Raw genomic sequence first — 18,399 nt, 5'->3', positions numbered from 1 at the left:
GATAGGAGTTGGAGTAGAAGTTAAGTGGTTGGGAAAGATCTCAGTGTGTGATGAAAGCTGCCAAGTGAAGGATGAGCATTAAGTCAGTGTTTGGTCTGTGAAAGTGCTTCTTCCTTCTGTGCTTGAATCGAAGAGGCAATGGTAAATTGAGGATTAAAGGAACTTGATCATGAGAGCATATGTGAGGTTTCTATTTAAATGCTTTGCTTTTTTAGAACACGTGCCTCTTAATTCAATTATTTGAATTGCATTTAGAATTCAATGGGAAATTCAGATATTCTCTTAGAAACGAATTAGGAAATCTGCATGCAGCTAGCTCATTACTGATGATTATTTTAACAGAGTAGCGCTGAGAATCTCCCACGGAAGTTTGCTGATCACTTATCTGAGACTGGAGATCAAAGAGAAAGAAATGGACAAGAAGAAGGTAAGAGCTATATTTAATTTAAAAAGTCATTTGACAGATTGTTGATTTAAAACATGAATATGATGTATTCTCTTGGTCTAAGAAAATGTTCAGTAAGGAAAAAGGAATAAAGTATACCTAACTAGCTTTTCTTACCAGGCATCAACTTCTGCTTTTCAGGATATTCTAAGATCCAATGACAGTCTGGAAGTGAGAGGAAAAGGGGTAGTAAAGAATGAGAAAAGCAGTGCGTACAGGGTGTGAAAAATGTGATATGAAACAGGAGTTGATACAGTGAAAGGTGTAAAATAAAATGATTTCTGTGGGGAAGATGGGCAAAATGAAAATTGAGCTTCCTGTACTAAACTTTATCAGAGAAGCAAAGTGAAGTTTACACTCCTACTGTTTTTCTTCTTGTTGGGATGGCATTAAAGATTGCTCATCATGCAGAGCAATATTTTCTGTAGTAGAGATAAACATAAGCATGTTTCTCATATCAGTGTTTATACACATAATATATATGTATATATATATGGGCTGGAGTATATATGTATATGTATATGTATATATACGCGGCTGATCCGGGTTTGATTCCTCTGTTCCTCTCTGAGAGCCCAGCAAGCTACCGAAAGTATCCCACCTGCATGGCAGAGTCTGGCAAGCTCCCCATGGTGGTGTATTTGATATGCCAAAAATAGTAACAAGTAGTCTCACAATGGAGACGTTACTGGTGCCTGCTTGAGCAAATCAATGAACAATGGGAGGACTGCTACAGTGCTACAGTGTGTGTGTATATATATATATACATATATACACACACACATATATATATACACACACATATACATATATATGTATATATACACATATATAAAGACATATATATGTATATATGTCTTTATTTATTTGGGGGACAATACTCTAGTGGTGCTTAGGAGCCTGGGGCCACTGTCAGCAGTGCCAGGGAAGGTGGCATGTTCTGCGAGAGATAGAACCCAGATCATTGTCATGCAAGGCTTGTACTGATTATATTCTCTTGATGTATTCATTTTGGTTTGGGAGCCAGAAATACTCAGGGTTTACTCCTAGCTTTGTGTTCAGGTAACACTCCTGGTAGGGCTCAGGTAACCATCTGGGATGCCAGGGATTGAACCTAGGTTGGCTACCTGCAAGGCAAGTGCCCTGCCCGCTGTACTGTCGCTCCAGCCCCATGATTTTAATGTTGTGTGAAAGATTGTTGCTTCAAAAGGTATTATTATACTGATCAAAATGAGAGACCTGAAGAGATCAATTATGGGGAGAGTAAAGAGGCAGTATCAGGATAAAAGCTGATGAGTTCTGATGTAGTTTCAGTTACTGAGGAGGGGTGAAGAGGAATTTGAGGCTGGATTATAAAATTGTTGATTGAGGTAAAGGAACATGACTGAAGACACAGGATAGACCAGTTTCTCAGATTTTAATGAATCATCTGGGGGCCTTGTTAAAAATACTTATCTTTGGAGCTGATTTTTCCCTGGTGGTGCTTGGGAATTATATGGGATGCCAGTGATGGAACCCAGGATGAGTCAGCCACATGTAGGGCAGAAGCCCTACCCTCTATCTTATCTCTCTGCACGCCATGGTATTCTGCATCTCTAACAGCCTTCAGGCATTGATGCTGTGCTGAGAAGCAAGGGTGGTGAGGAGGAAGAGTTATCAGATATTTCAAGACAGAAAAAGGTCAAGGAAAAGTATTTTTCATTTTTATTTTTGGGCCAGCAGAGAATCTCTTGCCCGCACGCCTGGCTGTCTTCTCTGGGGCCCCTTGGAGGGGATGGGCTCCAGCTTCCCTCCCCACCCCGAGCAGAGCTCCCGGCGGCCAAAGACCACCGGAACCTAGCTACAGCCATGCTTGAGGCCCCTCTCCACACGTTTGGACAGGCTTCACACATGAAGGTACCGGCAGAGGAACTCACGTGTGTGTAATTCCATCAATGGTCAGCACCTAGAGACTTAAAAGCAAGCTCTCAGAAGAGAGTGATTCAGAGAGTCTCTTGCCCGCATGCCTGGCTGTCTTCCCCGGGGCCCCTCGGGGGGGATGGGCTCCAGCTTCTCTCCCCATCCCGAGCAAAGCTCTCGGTGGCTGAAGACCACCGGAACCTAGCTACAGCCATACTCGAGGCCCCTTTCCACACGTTCGGACAGGCCTCACGCATGAAGGTACTGCAAAGCGGCTGCACGATATCTTGTAGCCTACTTCTCCCTCTGGGAGAAACTGGCAAGCTTCTGAGAGTTTCCTGCCCAAACGGGACAGCCTTGCAAGCTTCCCATGGTGTATTCATATGCTAAATCCAATAACAAGCTGGATCTCATTCCCCTGACCCTGAAAGAGCCTCCAGTGCGACATCCTTGGTGTGACATCCTTGGGAGGGCCGAGCGGAGACTTCTAAGATCTCAGGGAAAGGATGAATGGAGAGGTTACTGATCCCGCTCGAGAAATTGACGATTAACGGGGATTTCGTGATTCGTGATTCGTGATTTTTGGCCCACTCAGTGGTGAGGTACCAGGGATGGAACCAGGGTTGACTGCATGCAAGGCCAGCACCTTACCTCCTATCTCACCAGCCCCAGAAAAGCATCCTTTGGTTTTAATTTTGAGCATAGTTATAACCAATTGGCACCAAATCCATGAAGAGTTCAAAATTTTAGGTGCCCGATCCTACGGCTAAATAAGGAAAGGTGAAATGGTTGGGAAATGGGAAATGAAATAAGGAAAGGTGAAATGGTTGGGAAATGGGAAATGAAATAAGGAAAGGTGAAATGGGTAGGGATGATCTAGATAAATGGGTTGGATGATCTAGATAAAGAGCACAAAAGGGGACTGGAGAGATAGTGCAGGGGTTAGGCTCTTGCCTTGCATGTGAACCCCCGTGGGTTCCCCCACCAGCACCGCATAAATTCCTCTCATCACTCCTAGGAGTGATCCCTGAGCACAGAGTCAGAAGTAAATCCTGACTGCCAACTGTGTGGTCCAAAAACAAACAAACAAACAAACAAAAAACAAAGAACACAAAGGGGTAAGAATTGGACCTGGAGGGGGAGCACAGCAGGTAAGGCACTTGCCTTCCATGCAGCCCTACCCAGGTTTGATCTCTGGCACCAATGATGGTCTCCTGAGCACCCCCAGGTGTGATCCCTGAGCACAGAGCCAGGAGTAAGCCCTGAGCACTGCAAGGTGTGGCACCAAAACAGAAACAACAACAAAAAGGGGATGGGAAATCAAGATCGCACATCCAGAAGTTATTTTTGAAGAGGAAGAGGGATAGTGAAAGAAAGGAGGGAGGAAAGCAAGGTGTTAACTCAGTGATGTTTTTATATGTGCTGGTTGGAGGGGGATGTGCACTTTTTGAGCCATATCTGGCAGTGCTCGGGGTATGTTCCTGGATGAGTTGCTGGGGAGTGCGGCTGAGGGGTCTGTGAGTGCTACGGACAGAACGCAGGCTCTCTGCCTGCAGAATGTGCACTTAGCCTCCGCCTGCCATGTCATCTTGAAGTTGATGAGAACTCACTATAGATGACTTCTGTAAGTTGGCACAGAAACAGGACATGCTTCTGTGGGACAGTGTTGGAATTGGAATAAACTTTAGCCATTCATTTTTTCTCTTCAGCTATGAGACAGGCATGAAAGACAGATTTTCTATTGCTAATTCATTGTTCTGACTGGTCTTCTTTCCTATGATGGCTGATATTTGATAAGATAATTATTTCATAAACATTTTCTCTAAAGACTAGCATGAGGGCTGGAATGGGTAGTGCATTTGCCTTGCACTCAGCTGACCTGGGTTTGATCCCTGGCACCCCATATCATCCGCTGAACATCCCCAGGTGTAATTCCTGATTGCAGAGCCAGGAATAACGTCTGGGCACCATTGAGTGTGCCCCCAAAACAACAAAATAAGAGTCACCAGGATGATAGTACAGTGGGCAGGGTATTTGCCTTGTATGTGACTGACCCAGGTTAGATTTCTGGCATCTCATATGGTCTCCCACGCACTGCCAGGAGTAATTCCTGAGTGCAGAGCCAGTAGTAACCCCTGAGCATCACCGGGTGTGACAAAAAAAGCTAAAAGAAAAAATAAGAAAACAAGTCTCAAAATGGAGACGTTACTGTGTCCACTCGAACAAATCGATGAGCAACAGGATGACAGTGATACAGTGATTCTTTGGCAATTTATTTTTTTCTTTTTGGTATTTCAATTATTGAAAACTTACTATAATATTGTTTCTTAGATATGTTTTATATTCCTTCTTGCATGAGTGGATTAAGCAACTTTAAGATGGCTAAAGTAGAAGATACAAGAAATATAGGCATTCCAGTAGCCCCCCTGGGTATGAAAAAAAAATGAATGCTTTTATCAGCTATTATTCTACAAGTGTATGTCCAAGCCAGTCTCTCATAACACTCTCTCTGAAGAGAAGTGAGTTATATGTTTGATGGACTGCCATCACCATTACGTACTTGCTCCATTATGGAACAAATTGAAGGACATGATAAATACTTGTAGTATAATACTTTAAATGATTCTTATGTTCTGCATTAAAAATAATGCTGCTGTGTTTGTCCATCAGATTTCACATTTCCCTACTCAGGGCCATCGTTTGTCCTGATTAATAATCACTTTTGTTCCCATCAGCATGCTCACGTTCATCTGTGCGTATTTCTGTATTTCAGTTCTGGTCATTTGCCCCGTGACCCTTTGAAACCTAAGTGCATGCTTTGTGAGATCTGTATTGCTCTTTTTTCTTCAGTATTGTAATGAATTCACATTTCTTTCTAAACTAACCACTAAAATGAGGTGCAATCATTTCTGCAGCTAAGCATGGTACTCAGCTCGCTACTTACTCAGCATGTCATTGTGGCCGGGATTTATATTTATGTACAATTGATTGTGTCCCATTTGCTTTATAGATTTGTTTGAAAATTACCATCACTTGAAGGTAATACCTTTTACTTTTGAATTATTAAGTAAAGATTTTTTTTTATCAGATTTGCATCATTTATTAATGATCTTGTTTTAAATCCATTCAGCCTTCTATTGAACTGAAAGATTCTGTTTCTAATAAAATAGTAGAAATAAAGGATGCTCAAACATCTCCACCAGGTAAATTTAACTCTGTAAAGAGGTACACTAAAATATTTGAAATGATTTATAATATTCTTCTATCTTTTTTTTCAGTTATTGGAAGGATTTGACATAAGTAATTAAGATGTCTGTTGGCATCCATATTTAAATAAAATATTTTTACAAATTGAGCACAGTGGGTAGGGCATTTGCCTTGCACTCGGTTGACTGGGGTTCGATTTCTCCGTCCCTCTCGGAGAGCCTGGCAAGCTACCGAGAGTATCCCGCCCACACAGAAGAGCCTGGCAAGCTCCCCATGGTGTATTCGATATGCCAAAAACAGTAACAAGTCTCACACTGGAGACATTACTGGTGCCCGCTCGAGCAAATCGATGAGCAACAGGATGGCAGTGATACAGTGATTTTGCAAGTTTAAAAATATTTTCTTGTTTTATTTTGTTTTTTGAGCCACACCTAGTGGTGCTCAGGGCTTACTCGTGGCTCTGCTCTCAGGAAACACACTTGGCTGGCTCTGGGGACCATATCTGGTGCTGGGGATTGAATCCTGGTTGGCCTCGTACAAAGCCCACAGGCTGTACTTTTGCTCCATCCCCTTAAGGGAAATTTTTGTTTTTATTTTTGTTTTGGGGCCACACCTGGCAGACTCAGGGGTTACTCCTGGCACTGCATTCAGGAATTACCACTGTGGGGCTCAGGGGACCATGTGGGATGCGAGGGATTGAATTTGAGTTAGCCACATGTAAGGTGGGTGCCCTACCCCCCTGTACTCTCTCAGCTACTTAAGAGAGATTTTAAAAATATAAACACTGGGGCTGGAGCCATAGCACAGCGGATAGGGCATTGAAAACTTACTATAATATTGTTTCTTAGATATGCCTTGCATGTGGTTGACCCGGGTTCGATTCCCAGCATCTCATACAGTCCTCCAAGCACCGCCAGGAGTGATTCCCGAGTGCATGAGCCAGGAGTAACCCTTGTGTATTGCCGGGTGTGACCCAAAAAGGGGCAATATATATATATATATATGTATATATATATATATAAACATTAACTCAGATATTTCTACTTGGTGGATGGGAGGGTGAGGTTTGGGGTTTGGGACCACACCCGGTGGCAGTGTGAAAGGCCTACACCTAGCTTGGTGCTTAGGGGTCACTCCTGGCGGTGCCCAGGGGACCTATTTGGATCTGGAGATCAGATTGGGATTGGCTGTGTGCAGGGCCACTGATTTATCACTGCAGTATCTCTCTAGCCCCAGATTTTTTTCCTTTTACATTTTGTTGCCCCCAATTTGCCAATTGGAAACTACTTCTTAGGGAAGTCTGAGAAGTTTTTCATTAGATACTAAGATTTGTCCAATAGTTTTAAATGCGTTATCCAAAGTAAAGCTTCATTTGCTAGTATGTCAGTTGTGTTTTAACTTTAATGATTTCACCAGGGACCTAAAATTTGCATTTTCATTAGGTAAATATTCTGTACTAAACTCTGATAACTTTATATCCTAAACACTTTTGGAAACATTCCCTGATTTCAGGCCTGCTGAATTTTCACTATTTCACGCCTGCTAAATTTTCGTTTTGAATCATTGTATTTTAGTTTGTTTTCTTTTATTTATATGCCTCTCAGACTCAATCCCTTTTTACCTTTGGAGTGTTCTATTTCAAATGAAAATATAACTGTTGGCCGTTACAGGACTGTGACTCCAGTGGTAAAGTACACTACCTGGGTCTGATCCCTTGCACTGCAAAAAGCAACAAATAACTGCGTATCTATATTTATAGTCATATCTATATATCATTTTAACATATGTTAATTAATTACACTTACAATATGTTAATTAAACCACTTACACTTTAAAATATGTTCATTATTCAGCATCTCATAATTACTAATGAGGCTTTTGTAGTCTGACTGCAGTCAGACTCAATAAAGCAGGGCCAGATGGTATAGTAGGTGGGACACTTGCCAGGAGTAAGCCCTGAGCACTGCTGGATTTGACCCCCAAACAAAACAAAACAAAAACACCCTCCATGACACAAAAGAGCCTTTTCTATTCTCTGGCCTTCCAAATAGCTGATGATTGATGCCTCCCTCATTAGTCCATGTGTTTTAGGCAAATATTTACCCTATTGGATGTTTCTTGACCCTGTCACACCCTAACCGCACATTCTCTCTGCCTTTCCTAGCCTCTACCCCTTTGAGTATGGCTTACAAAGTCTGTTCATCCAGAGATGAATGCTCTTATTTCTGTTGGGGCCCACACCTGGTGGTGTTCATTCCTGGCTCTGTGCTCAGGGGTCACTCCGGGTGCTACTCAAGGGACCATATGCTATGCCTGGGATGGAACCAGGGTTAGCCACATATAAGGCCAGCTCCTTAATTCCATTTTTATCTCCCCAGAGTCTGGAGATGATTCAAGACACTATCCCCTGTAGTCTAGAAAAGGAAACACACTTGTAAAGAAAAATCTTTAGATAGTGAAGATACACATGAAAAATCTATAAAGAGCTAAGATAGCACTGAAGAAAAGATAACAGCATAGAATATCTATTTATTTAGCTTTTGGGGTCACACCAAGCAATGCTCAGGGGTTACTCCTGGCTCTGCACTCAGAAATTACTCCCTGCAGTGCTTGGGGAACCATATAGGATGCTGGGGATCTAACCTGGGTTGGCCATGTGTGTATTGCCAGTCACTAAATGTCTTACCCACTGTACTTTCTCACTCACCCCCATAAAAATTATTTTTGAAGTTGTGAATGGTACTGTAGTTGAAGCTTACTGTATTGTTAAAATGGTGCTGCTATGAAGTAGCGAATACAATGGGACTTTATATACTTTAAACTCTTTTGGTGCTGGAAAGAGCATAGTGGGCTAAGGGATGTCTTTATGGTCCCAGTTAGAAATAGTTCTTTTTTTTTTTTCTTTTTGGGTCATACTCAGTGATTCACAGGGGTCACTCCTGGTTCTGCACTCAGGAATTACCCCTGGCGGTGCTCAGGGAACCATATGGGATGCTGGGAATCAAACCCGGGCCGGCCTCGTGCAAGGCAAATGCCCTACCGGCTGTGCTATCACTCCAGCCCCAGAAATAGTTCTTAAAGAAGTAAAATTAAGCACAGTTAAAGCTCAGTAAATGTCATTGTCTGTTTTTATTGAGGCTATAGCTTTTATCTAACCGTTCTAAATAGTTCATTTCAATAAATATTTAGATTTGTCACCTGAACTAAACTTAGACATGACATTGGACGAGACTCAAGAAAGACTCAATGGAAGTGAAAATAGCTACTCACAGGTATGATGATATTTTTAAACTTACATTTTTAGTTTTATATTGTTTTCTATGCTTTAGTAATATAGCATAGTACACGTGGAATTATGTTTAAGATTAGTCTTTTAAAATTTGATTGTGATTTAATCTTTAGCTCTTTATTGGGGCTGTAGTGATAGTATAGCAGGTAGGGCATTTGCCTTGCATGTGACCAATTTGGGTTCAATCCCGGCGCCCCATATGGTCCCCCCCAAGCCCTGCAGGAGTGATCTCTAAGCACAGAGCCAGGAGTAAGTCCTAAGCACAGCTGGGTGTGATACTCCCTTTTTAGTTTATTTTCATTTTTATGGATCTAGGGATCAAATCTAGGGCTTCACACATACACCACAGACACTCTACAGCTAAGCCTTGTCCCTTGCCTCTTGATATTTCATTTTAACTAGTTAAAACATAGAATTTGGGGTGAAGCAGTAGCACAGCAGGGAGGGCACTTGCCTTGCCAGTGGTCTCTGAGTGTAAAGCCTGGATAAGGCCCCGAGCACAGCCAGGTGCAGCCTGAAAACAGAAACACAGAAACCAACACAGAATATTGTTAGAATATAGAGTGACTTTTTGGTAAACGTTATCCTCAAAAGAGAAATTTTTCTTGAATATTATGTGCTTCTTCTATTTTTGTAATTCCATACACAATTAAGAAGGTAGCGTCACATACGGAACCATATGACTAAGCAGTGGAAATTCTGACGAATGACGCGGTGAGGACACTAAGTTGGACCTTTAGAGTGGAGTCATCGTCTCCAGTGATTCCACACTTCAGGTGTATGTTCCAGTCACTAATGCCGAGAGTAAAGCTCTATTCTGTCTGTGATCTCTCTAGAGTCCTCGATTTGGGGAACATATTGGTTCATAAATAAACTCAGTTGCTTATCAAAAACAATAACACCTTCTACTATAGCACTTTTGTTGTTTGGATGTAAAAGAATAACCTTAGGGGTGGAGAGAGAGTGTAATGGGTAAGGCTTTTGCCTTGCAAGTGGCTCAATCCCAGCATCCCATATGGTTTCCCCCAAGCCCTCTCCAGGAGTGATCACTGAGTGCAGAGGCAGGAGTAAGACCTGAATACAGCATGGGTGTGCCCCCCAAATTAAAAAAATATATATCATTATTAATTTTAGTGTAGGAAATCAGTGAATTTTTTAAAATTTTCAAATCGACTCTCATGAGTGTATATCACTGTATCACTGTCATCCCATTGCTCATCGATTTGCTCGAGCAGGCACCAGTAGTGTCTCCATTGTGAGACTTGTTACTGGTTTTGTCATATCGAATATGCCACGGGTAGCTTGCTAGGCTCTGCCGTGCGGGTGAGATATTCTCGGCAGTTCGCTGGGCTCTCCGAGGGGGGCAGAGGAATCGAACCCGGGTTGGCTGCATGCAAGGCAAATGCCCTACCTGCTGTGCTATTGCTCCAGCCCCTATTAGAACTAGATGCAAGACATTCACTTTTGATTCTTTTTTGTAGGGGGCATGGAGTTGGGCCACCTCTAGTTGGGCCACCTCTAGGCCTTACTCCTGGTTCTGTGTTCAGAGATTACTCCTGGCAGTGTTGGGAGGTCATATGTGGTGTTGGAATTGAACTGGAGTTGGCCGAATTCAAGGCAAGCACCATAAACTCTGTAAAATGATAACTTTTGATGCACCACGCTATCATAATATGTAATTTTACCTAATTTAGTAACTTGCTATTCTCACTGATCTTAATTGATCTTGGGTCCTAATCATTTCTAAATTACCTGTTGACCTTAAGTGTACCTAAAATGTACCTTTAATGGTTTAACATTTAAGGTATGATGAGGTGAGATTTTTGTTTGTTTTTGGACACACCTGGTGGTACTCAGGGGAGTAGCTTTGGTGCTCAGGGGAACCATGTGGTGCTAAGATTGGTCTCAGGAGGCAAAATGTGTGCTTCAGATCTCAGCTATCTCATTGGCCTCAGGAGAGGGTTTTTTTTTTAAGGGAGAAAGATTTTGCAATATAAAAAATGATCTCCTAATTCTTGGCTGACAACATAATCAAATGTTAAATTTAGCCAATAATGACAGATTTTGCATGGCAGAGCCTGGCAAGCTACCCATGGGATATTCAATATGCCAAAAACAGTAACAAGTCTCACAATGGAGACATTACTGGTGCCCGCTCGAGCAAATCAATGAATAACGGGACAGCAGTGCTACAATGACAGTTCAGCTTGCTGGGTTTTTGGTCCTGTTTTAGGGTATGACAGATTCTATAGTCAATAGGCCGGAGTGATAGTATAGTGGGTGGGGCATTTGTCTTACACACAGCCATGCAGGGTTCACTCCTTGGCCTCTCATATGGTCCCCCAACCACCACCAGGAGTGATCTATGAGCACAGAGTTAGGAGTAAACCCTGAGCACAGCAGGGTCTGGCACAAAAGCAAAAACAAAAAAAAAAATCTCTAGTCAAGTGAATCAGAAACTTATAAATATAGATTGTGACATTTAATGGTTACATTTGGATTATTTTCTAAGTTTTCTTTGTCTGTACTTGATTAACCTAAGGCTAAAGTTATTTTACAAACATGCACCCTGAGAGAAAAGACTTCTGAAAATCAGACCAGACAAATTAGTGTTCCACTTTTACATCTGCAAAAGATGTCTCGGGAGTCTATGACTGTATTCAGAACTTCCCAGTGTGCAAAAGCATGAGGAAATGTGCACCAAACAAGGCCTATTAGAGTGGGAAAATCAATTAAAACTCGTCGCAAATGAGTTAAAGCACCAATTTGACCATGAAAAACGTGAAATCACTGCTTGTCCTAAGGAAGAACCACGTAACTCCAAAGAAGGAGGAAACTTGAAGGAAATATCTTCTGATATGACAAATTGCTTGTGAGGAAAAAGATGCATTTGGAGTATCAGTCCCAGTGGTGTATCAGGCATTTCCTGAACAGAAAGAGCCCAGCCTGGAAAATATCTTTCCATCTCATTCACGGGTCCCTGGAATTTGCTTGCCAGTCATCTTCTGTTTTTCATTTAAGTGAAAACAAATTAGACTGTGAAAATGGTAACATACTAGATGCTGATCATTTTAACAAAACCGAGGAGAGCTTTTATAGTGATACAGGAAGTGAAAAAATAAGGAACCCCATAGTTCCGTTTGAGGCGGATGAAGACTGCCATTTGCCACAGTCTAGTGATCCAAAAAGCGTTTTTGATTTGTGGCTCTCCCACTTCAGTGAAATGAGCATGATTCAAATAAAAGAGCACAAAATTTCTGCTGATACAGACACTTGTAAAGAAACAAAACGAATGCAAGATTTACTCCATATGCCAATCTGTGCAGATAATTATGGTGTTAATAATTTCAAAACCATGAACCTGGACCTGGTACTAGAAACCTTGAGTTTTCCTCTCCCATGTAGTCACAGAGCATCAAAACCATATCTAAATGAAGAACTACAGCAAGACGTACAGAGGTTTAAGAATGAGATAGGCATTTTGCAAGTTAAATTCCTGGCTTTGGAAAAAGTGAAAGTTGAACTGCAAAAAGAGGTAGAGGTGCCCTTGCCGCTGCTCTGTTTTTTTTCCCCCCTATCATAGATCTCATCCATTCTGATTTTCAACTTATGAAAACAACTCACACCTACAATGGGGTTGTTTGAGTATGTGATTATGTCTGGATTTCCTCTATTCTAAGAATTCTAAGAACATTCTAAGAATTCTCACCATTTTTGTTCTGAATCAACCTAAGTCTTCTGTCAAATTTCTCCTCAAATGAGGAGGAACTGGGGTACCAGATAAAATGGGAAGGAAGCAATAAGTAAATAGTCTCAGTTAAAAGTTTATATTGTGCTTTAGAATGTACAGTTTTAATCTGCTCTTAGACCAACACTTAGAACTTAGAATTTCATCTTGGCTACTTGAGAATTTTTTATATCAAATGGATAAAGTCTGTTGTTTTCTGTTTCATTACTCTCATGTGGTTCTGTTAAGTCAAACTTTCTCATTACATTGTTTAATTATGGTAAGTCTTGGCATGTATTATCTCGTAGGTAGAAAAAAATTTTAATGTTAGTACCAAAGAAAAGAAAAACTTTTTTTAGTGTCTAAGTTTGGAATATTGCCAAAAATCTAGTGATGCCATCTCTCAATTGAGCCTATTTTCCCCAGCTAACTCAGCAAATTCCTTTGTCGCAGTGAGACTTTGATGAATGTGGTGATTATAGGGGGTAATTTATCTGACTCTCTGTGCTGGAGATTTGGTTCAGCAACACAGGATATTCGGTAATGCCCCTGCAGGAGTCTGGGATATATTTGACTTTTCTTTGTCTATTCTTGTTGACAATTACTTTTGTACTATCAAGGTATCCCATTTCCTGGTTGTTGAATGTGAAATCTCAGAAGCACTTTTGTTTTCAGAATTCTACTAGTAACATATCAATTTCATTTCACTCCCTGTATTATAGTACACTTTGGTGAAGATCGATTCTTTTTTTGGTATCCCCAGGTCTAAATGAAAAGACAAATTGTAAGAATTGACAGGTGAGGAGGGACTGGAGCGATAGCACAGCGGGTAGGGCGTTTGCCTTGCACGCGGCCGACCCGGGTTCGATTCCCAGCATCCCATATGGTTCCCCAGAACTGCCAGGAATAATTCCTGAGTGCAGAGCCAGGAGTAACCCCTGTGCACTGTTGGGTGTGACCCAAAAAGCAAAAAAAAATTGACAGGTGAAGGAAGCTCTGGGATCTTGCCTCTGCACAGTTAACTGTTAGTCTTTACTAGTGTCTTGGTTCTGTTATTTTTCTGTTTCTCCCAGTCTAATGAAGACTTAAGTAAGCACAGAAAGAATTTTACACATTAAGAATAGGCTAAATGATAAACTTACTGAAAACACAGAATTTTTTAAAAAATTGTCCTTAGTAACAAACTTTTTTTTAAGATTGAGGAAGAAAAGAAGAAACCCAAAAACAATGAAATAAAAGCATCAGAAAACACGTATGAAGCTGCTCGTGCTGGATTCAGTCAGCAAAGGAAGAACAGGAAAACTGATAACCAGCAGTTTCCTATTTCGGAGAATGAAGATTCTGATAGGTAAACCTATATAGTAGAATTTAAAATATATATTCTGCATAGCAGTATTTAATAGTATACAAGTATTATTTTCCTGTAAAGCAAAATCTTGGGAATTTTGGGAGGTGCCAGACCTGCCGATGTTCAGGGTTTCCTTCTGGGTCTGGACTCAAGAATTACTCCTGGCAGATCTCAGGGGACCATAGGAGATGCTGGGAATCAAACCCAGGTCAGATGTGTGTAGAGCAAGTGCCCTTCGCACTGTACTGTTGCTCTGGGACCCCTACTATTCTCTTCTTGTCTGTGGAATTTCATTTAATATGAATTAAATAATTCACATTAATTTCTTTTCATTCTGTGTCTTTGAGAGGTTCCCTGATAGTGAGCCTGCTTTTTTTCGATGCTTTTAAAAGTCTACTATCATTGGCCTTTGGCATTTTAATTACAGTGTGTCTCAGTGTTCTTCTATTTGGGATTATTGTTATTATTCACTTATTTTTTAAATTTTTTTAATTATTATTATTATTTGCTTTTTGGGTCACACCCAGCAATGCTCAGGGGTTACTCCTGGCTTTGCACTCAGGAATTCAGGAATTGCTCCTGGTAGTGCTTGGGGGACCATATGGGATGCCGGGGATCGAACCCGGGTCGGCCACGTGCAAGGCAAACGCCCTACCCGCTGTGCTATCACTCCGGCCCCTATTCACTTGTTTTTAACTCTTTGATCTTCCTGATTTGAGTTTATGTCTTCTTTAGACTGGAACAAACTGAGACTTATTTTTTCAACCAATAATTCTTCCCCTTTTCCCTTTCTTCTCCATCTGAAACTCATATGATGATGCTGTCCCATAAATCTCATGTTTTTAAAAATCTTCCTTTGGGGGTTGAAGTGATAGTACAACAGGTAGACCATCTGCCTTGCATGCAGCTGACTGGCACTCAATCCCTGGCATCCCATATGGTCCACCTGGGCACTGCCAGGATAATTCCTGAGTTGCAGAGCTGGGAGTAACCTAAAAAAAAATTAAAAACAATCTTTTTAAAATTTTGTTATTTTATTATATATTTTTTTCTTTTTGTGTGTGTGTGCAGGGGTGGGGTCACAGTCAGCAATGCTCAGGGCTAACTCCTGGCTCTGCACTCAGGAATCACTCCTGGTGTTGCTCGGAGACCATATGGGAGGCGAGGCATCACATGCAAGGCAAAACACCTTACCTGCTGTACTATCGCTCCAGCCCCAGTTTTATTTTTTTTTATTCTGTGCTTTGTGATGATTTCTTGTGCCTTATCCTCAAGGTATTGTGGATTTAAAAAAAATTATTTGGGTTTTTTTTGGGGGGAGGGTATGGTTTGAGTCAGAGCCGTAGTATTCCTGACCCTGTGCTCAGGGGACCATCCTGTGATGCTAGTATTATTGTGGCTTCAGTTCCATGAGATTCAAGTGCTTTAACCACTGTACTATCTCTCTGGCCCCAGTGTCATTATTTTTAAAAACAAGACAAATATATGGCTTACATCGAATTTTTACCCCAATGCCTGAGTTAGGAAGTCCAGCTTTTTAGTCTGGCAAAGATCCTCACAATTTCTTTACTGACTCATTTCTCACTTCTGCTTCCACGTGTTTCATACTTTTCCTTTCAAGTTCTTAGGAAACATTTGGATGTTGCATGTCTAATTGTTGTGTTCTTTTTCAAATCTCTAAGTAAAAGGATTTCCTTCCATTTTATTTCCTGCTGACCTCCTTTCATTCTTTAGTCTCTTCTCTGAAGTCTTCCCTACATTTCAGATGAAAAGTTATAAGCAAATGTAGGGACTTTTCATCCGTCAACTCTTCTATAGCACAGTTAAGAAAATTGTAATATTTGTATTTGAATCGAGCAGTGTGTATTTCTGTATATGTGATGGGTAGTTCATGCATGTTTTGTGACTGACTGAATGAATGAATGAATAAGATGAAAGTTAGAATTTTATGAAAATCGTTTATCAGTAGAATAATTAGAAAGCAGTAATTTTTTAATGACTTTTTTAAAGTATTGTTTTGAGCTTGCCTATGAAGGAAATAAAAGAAAAAGAAAGTGAAAAAAATTGGACTCCCAAAGCATCTGTGATTCCATTAGTATTTGAGAGGCCCAAGTCCCGAGTCAGCGCTGAGTCACTGTGTGAAGAAAATGATGACAGCAGTTTAAGTGAAGCAGATCAAAAGGATGAGAGGTAAAATCCTACCACTTCTTTCTTTCTCGAAAAGAATTTTTGGGATCAGTGATTACTCCTCATGAAAATAAAATGCCGTAATGTAACATACGGACCAAGGCAATTCCCAGCCATATCAGAAAAAAGTTGCGGGCCAGAGATGACAGGTCACGTGGGCAGAGAGCTGTTCCCGGAAGTTGTTACCTTTCGGTAATTCATAGTAAATGCAGCCAGCTCCTTTAGAGGCGAAGATTTACCAGGAGAGGCAATAGAAAAGTGGTGACTTAGGAAGAATGTAGAGATGAAGTGAGTCTTACTTATTTTTGTGTTAAAATGGGAGCTTCTAAGGCTGGGGATGGGGCCCAGGCGTGTGTGTGCACCTGGCGTGTGTGAGATCCTGGGTCTAATGCCCTACAGTGGGAAAAGAAATAGAAAGAGAGAGGGGAGCTGCCAGTCTTCCTCCTCCTCTTCCTCCCCATGCTCCTGCTCCCCTCCACCACCCCACCTCCTTCCATATTATCTTTCGGTGTTTGGACTACTGCTGGCAGTGTGAGGTGCTTGGTGCTTAGAGGCCCTGGGGTACGTAAATGCTGCAAGAGTGTGGGAAAGCATTTCCAATTTTTAGAAAGTTGTTGATTATAGCACCTATCCTTGAAAGATTAGAGTGAACTGGTTATCCATAATTCTTCTCTTCAGGAATAGTAGGGTTTTTGGGGGGGTTGTTTATTTGTTTATTTGCTTTTTGGGTCACACCCAGTGATGCGTAGGAGTTACTTCTGACTCAGCACTCGAATTACTCCTGGCAGTGCTTGGGGGAACATAGGGGATGCCCAGGATTGAACTCTGGTCTGCTGCATGCAAGGCAAATGCCCTACCTGCTCTACTATTTGCTTCGGCCAGGAATAGTAGTTTTTGGGGTACCAGACCTGATTGTATGTGTTGGGGGGGCTGCTTCTGGTGTGGTGCTTGGGGTTGTTCTCAGAAATGCCCGGGGGATTCGCGGCCGCGCGACCTTTTCTAAAACCTGAAAACATACAATCTTTTAATGGAAAACTAATTATCAAATGCTTCCTTCATAGGGTTATCTTGTTTGGGGGTATAACTGCCACAACAATAGTGAGTTTTGTGTTGAAATATGGAACGTAATCAAGGTGAAGAGAAAATGAAGTGAAATTCATCAGTTATACAGTTGGGGTGGGGGGCAGGGAGTATACCGGGGATTTTGGTGGTGGAATATGGGCACTGGTGAAGGGATGGTGTTTGAATACGGTATAACTGAGACATAAACCTGAGAACTCTGTAACTTTCCACATGGTGATAAAATAAAAATAAATAAATAAAAAGATATGCTCGGGGGACCATGTGGTACTGGGGGAAACAAACCTGGAGCTCCCACAGGCAAAGCATTTGCTCCAACCAGTTGAACCATCTCTCCAGCCCTATTCATGAATAGTTTTTGTTTTTTGGACCACATCTGGCAGTGCTCTGGGCTTACTTCTGTCTCTGTGCTCAGGAGTCACTCCTGGTGGTGCTCTAGGGACCATATAGGATGCTGAACTGGGGTCAGTATCTTGCAAGGCAAAAGCCCTGCTGTCTTGCTGTACTATCACTCTGGCCCTCTCTTCATGAATAGTTTTATGGGGAGAGTTTGTTCATTTGTAATGAATGGGTTCTGAAGTAGAATTTTCTTGGATAATTGAATGTGCAGATGATTACTTAAGTGTTATATTATCACATTTAGGTTAAAAATTATATAATAAAATTAATTTTTAAGGGGCTGGAGTGATAGCACAGCAGGTAGGGAGTTTGCCTTGCACGCGGCCGACCCGGGTTCTAATCCCAGCATCCCATATGGTCCCCTGAGCACCGCCAGGGGTAATTCCTGAGTGGAGAGCCAGGAGTAACCCCTGTGCATCGCCGGGTGTGACCCAAAAACCAAAAAAAAAAAATTAATTTTAAAATTTTTATTAGTTATAATTTTCTTTGTTTTTTAATGTAACTCTTTATTTCCTAATGCTCACTTATGGAAAATAAATTCTAAATTCATATATATTAAATAATAGTTATATATAATATACATACTATTATATATTAAGATAATAGTTTTAGATTGCCTTTGTGTTATTTAATATTTGCTTTAAACAACTGTTTGTTTTTTCAGGTCTGTTAAAAAAGCATCTTATGAAGAGAATAAGGTATTATAAAAAATAGCGTATAAAAAGAATTATTTTGTAGTAAAAAGGTGCATTTTCTTTCTTTCTTTCTTTCTTTATTTTTTTGCATTTTCAAAGATATATAGAAAGTTTTCTTTTATT

General features: G+C 41.1%; 1 protein-coding gene across 4 annotated transcripts in view; it reads left to right on the top strand.

The window, feature by feature from the left end:
• ANKRD26 (ankyrin repeat domain containing 26) overlaps positions 1–18,399 on the top strand; it is a 70,162-nt gene that overhangs the window by 24,017 nt on the left and 27,746 nt on the right. For 2 of the 4 annotated variants that reach the window (XM_055146921.1, XM_055146924.1), the window contains 8 exons: positions 343–427; positions 4,676–4,774; positions 5,355–5,383; positions 5,475–5,547; positions 8,741–8,823; positions 13,764–13,915; positions 15,926–16,105; positions 18,246–18,279. In XM_055146921.1, coding sequence (XP_055002896.1) covers positions 343–427; positions 4,676–4,774; positions 5,355–5,383; positions 5,475–5,547; positions 8,741–8,823; positions 13,764–13,915; positions 15,926–16,105; positions 18,246–18,279 — 735 coding nt within the window. The remainder of the gene's footprint in view (positions 1–342; positions 428–4,675; positions 4,775–5,354; positions 5,384–5,474; positions 5,548–8,740; positions 8,824–13,763; positions 13,916–15,925; positions 16,106–18,245; positions 18,280–18,399) is intronic. The other 2 variants (XM_055146922.1, XM_055146923.1) reach the window with 2 other exon arrangements.

This window comes from Sorex araneus, chromosome 9, assembly GCF_027595985.1.
Source record: "Sorex araneus isolate mSorAra2 chromosome 9, mSorAra2.pri, whole genome shotgun sequence".
In the NCBI taxonomy this organism is placed as follows: Eukaryota; Metazoa; Chordata; class Mammalia; order Eulipotyphla; family Soricidae; genus Sorex; species Sorex araneus.
Note: the sequence above shows the minus strand (reverse complement) of the source record. Positions and strands in the feature narration are given on the sequence as shown.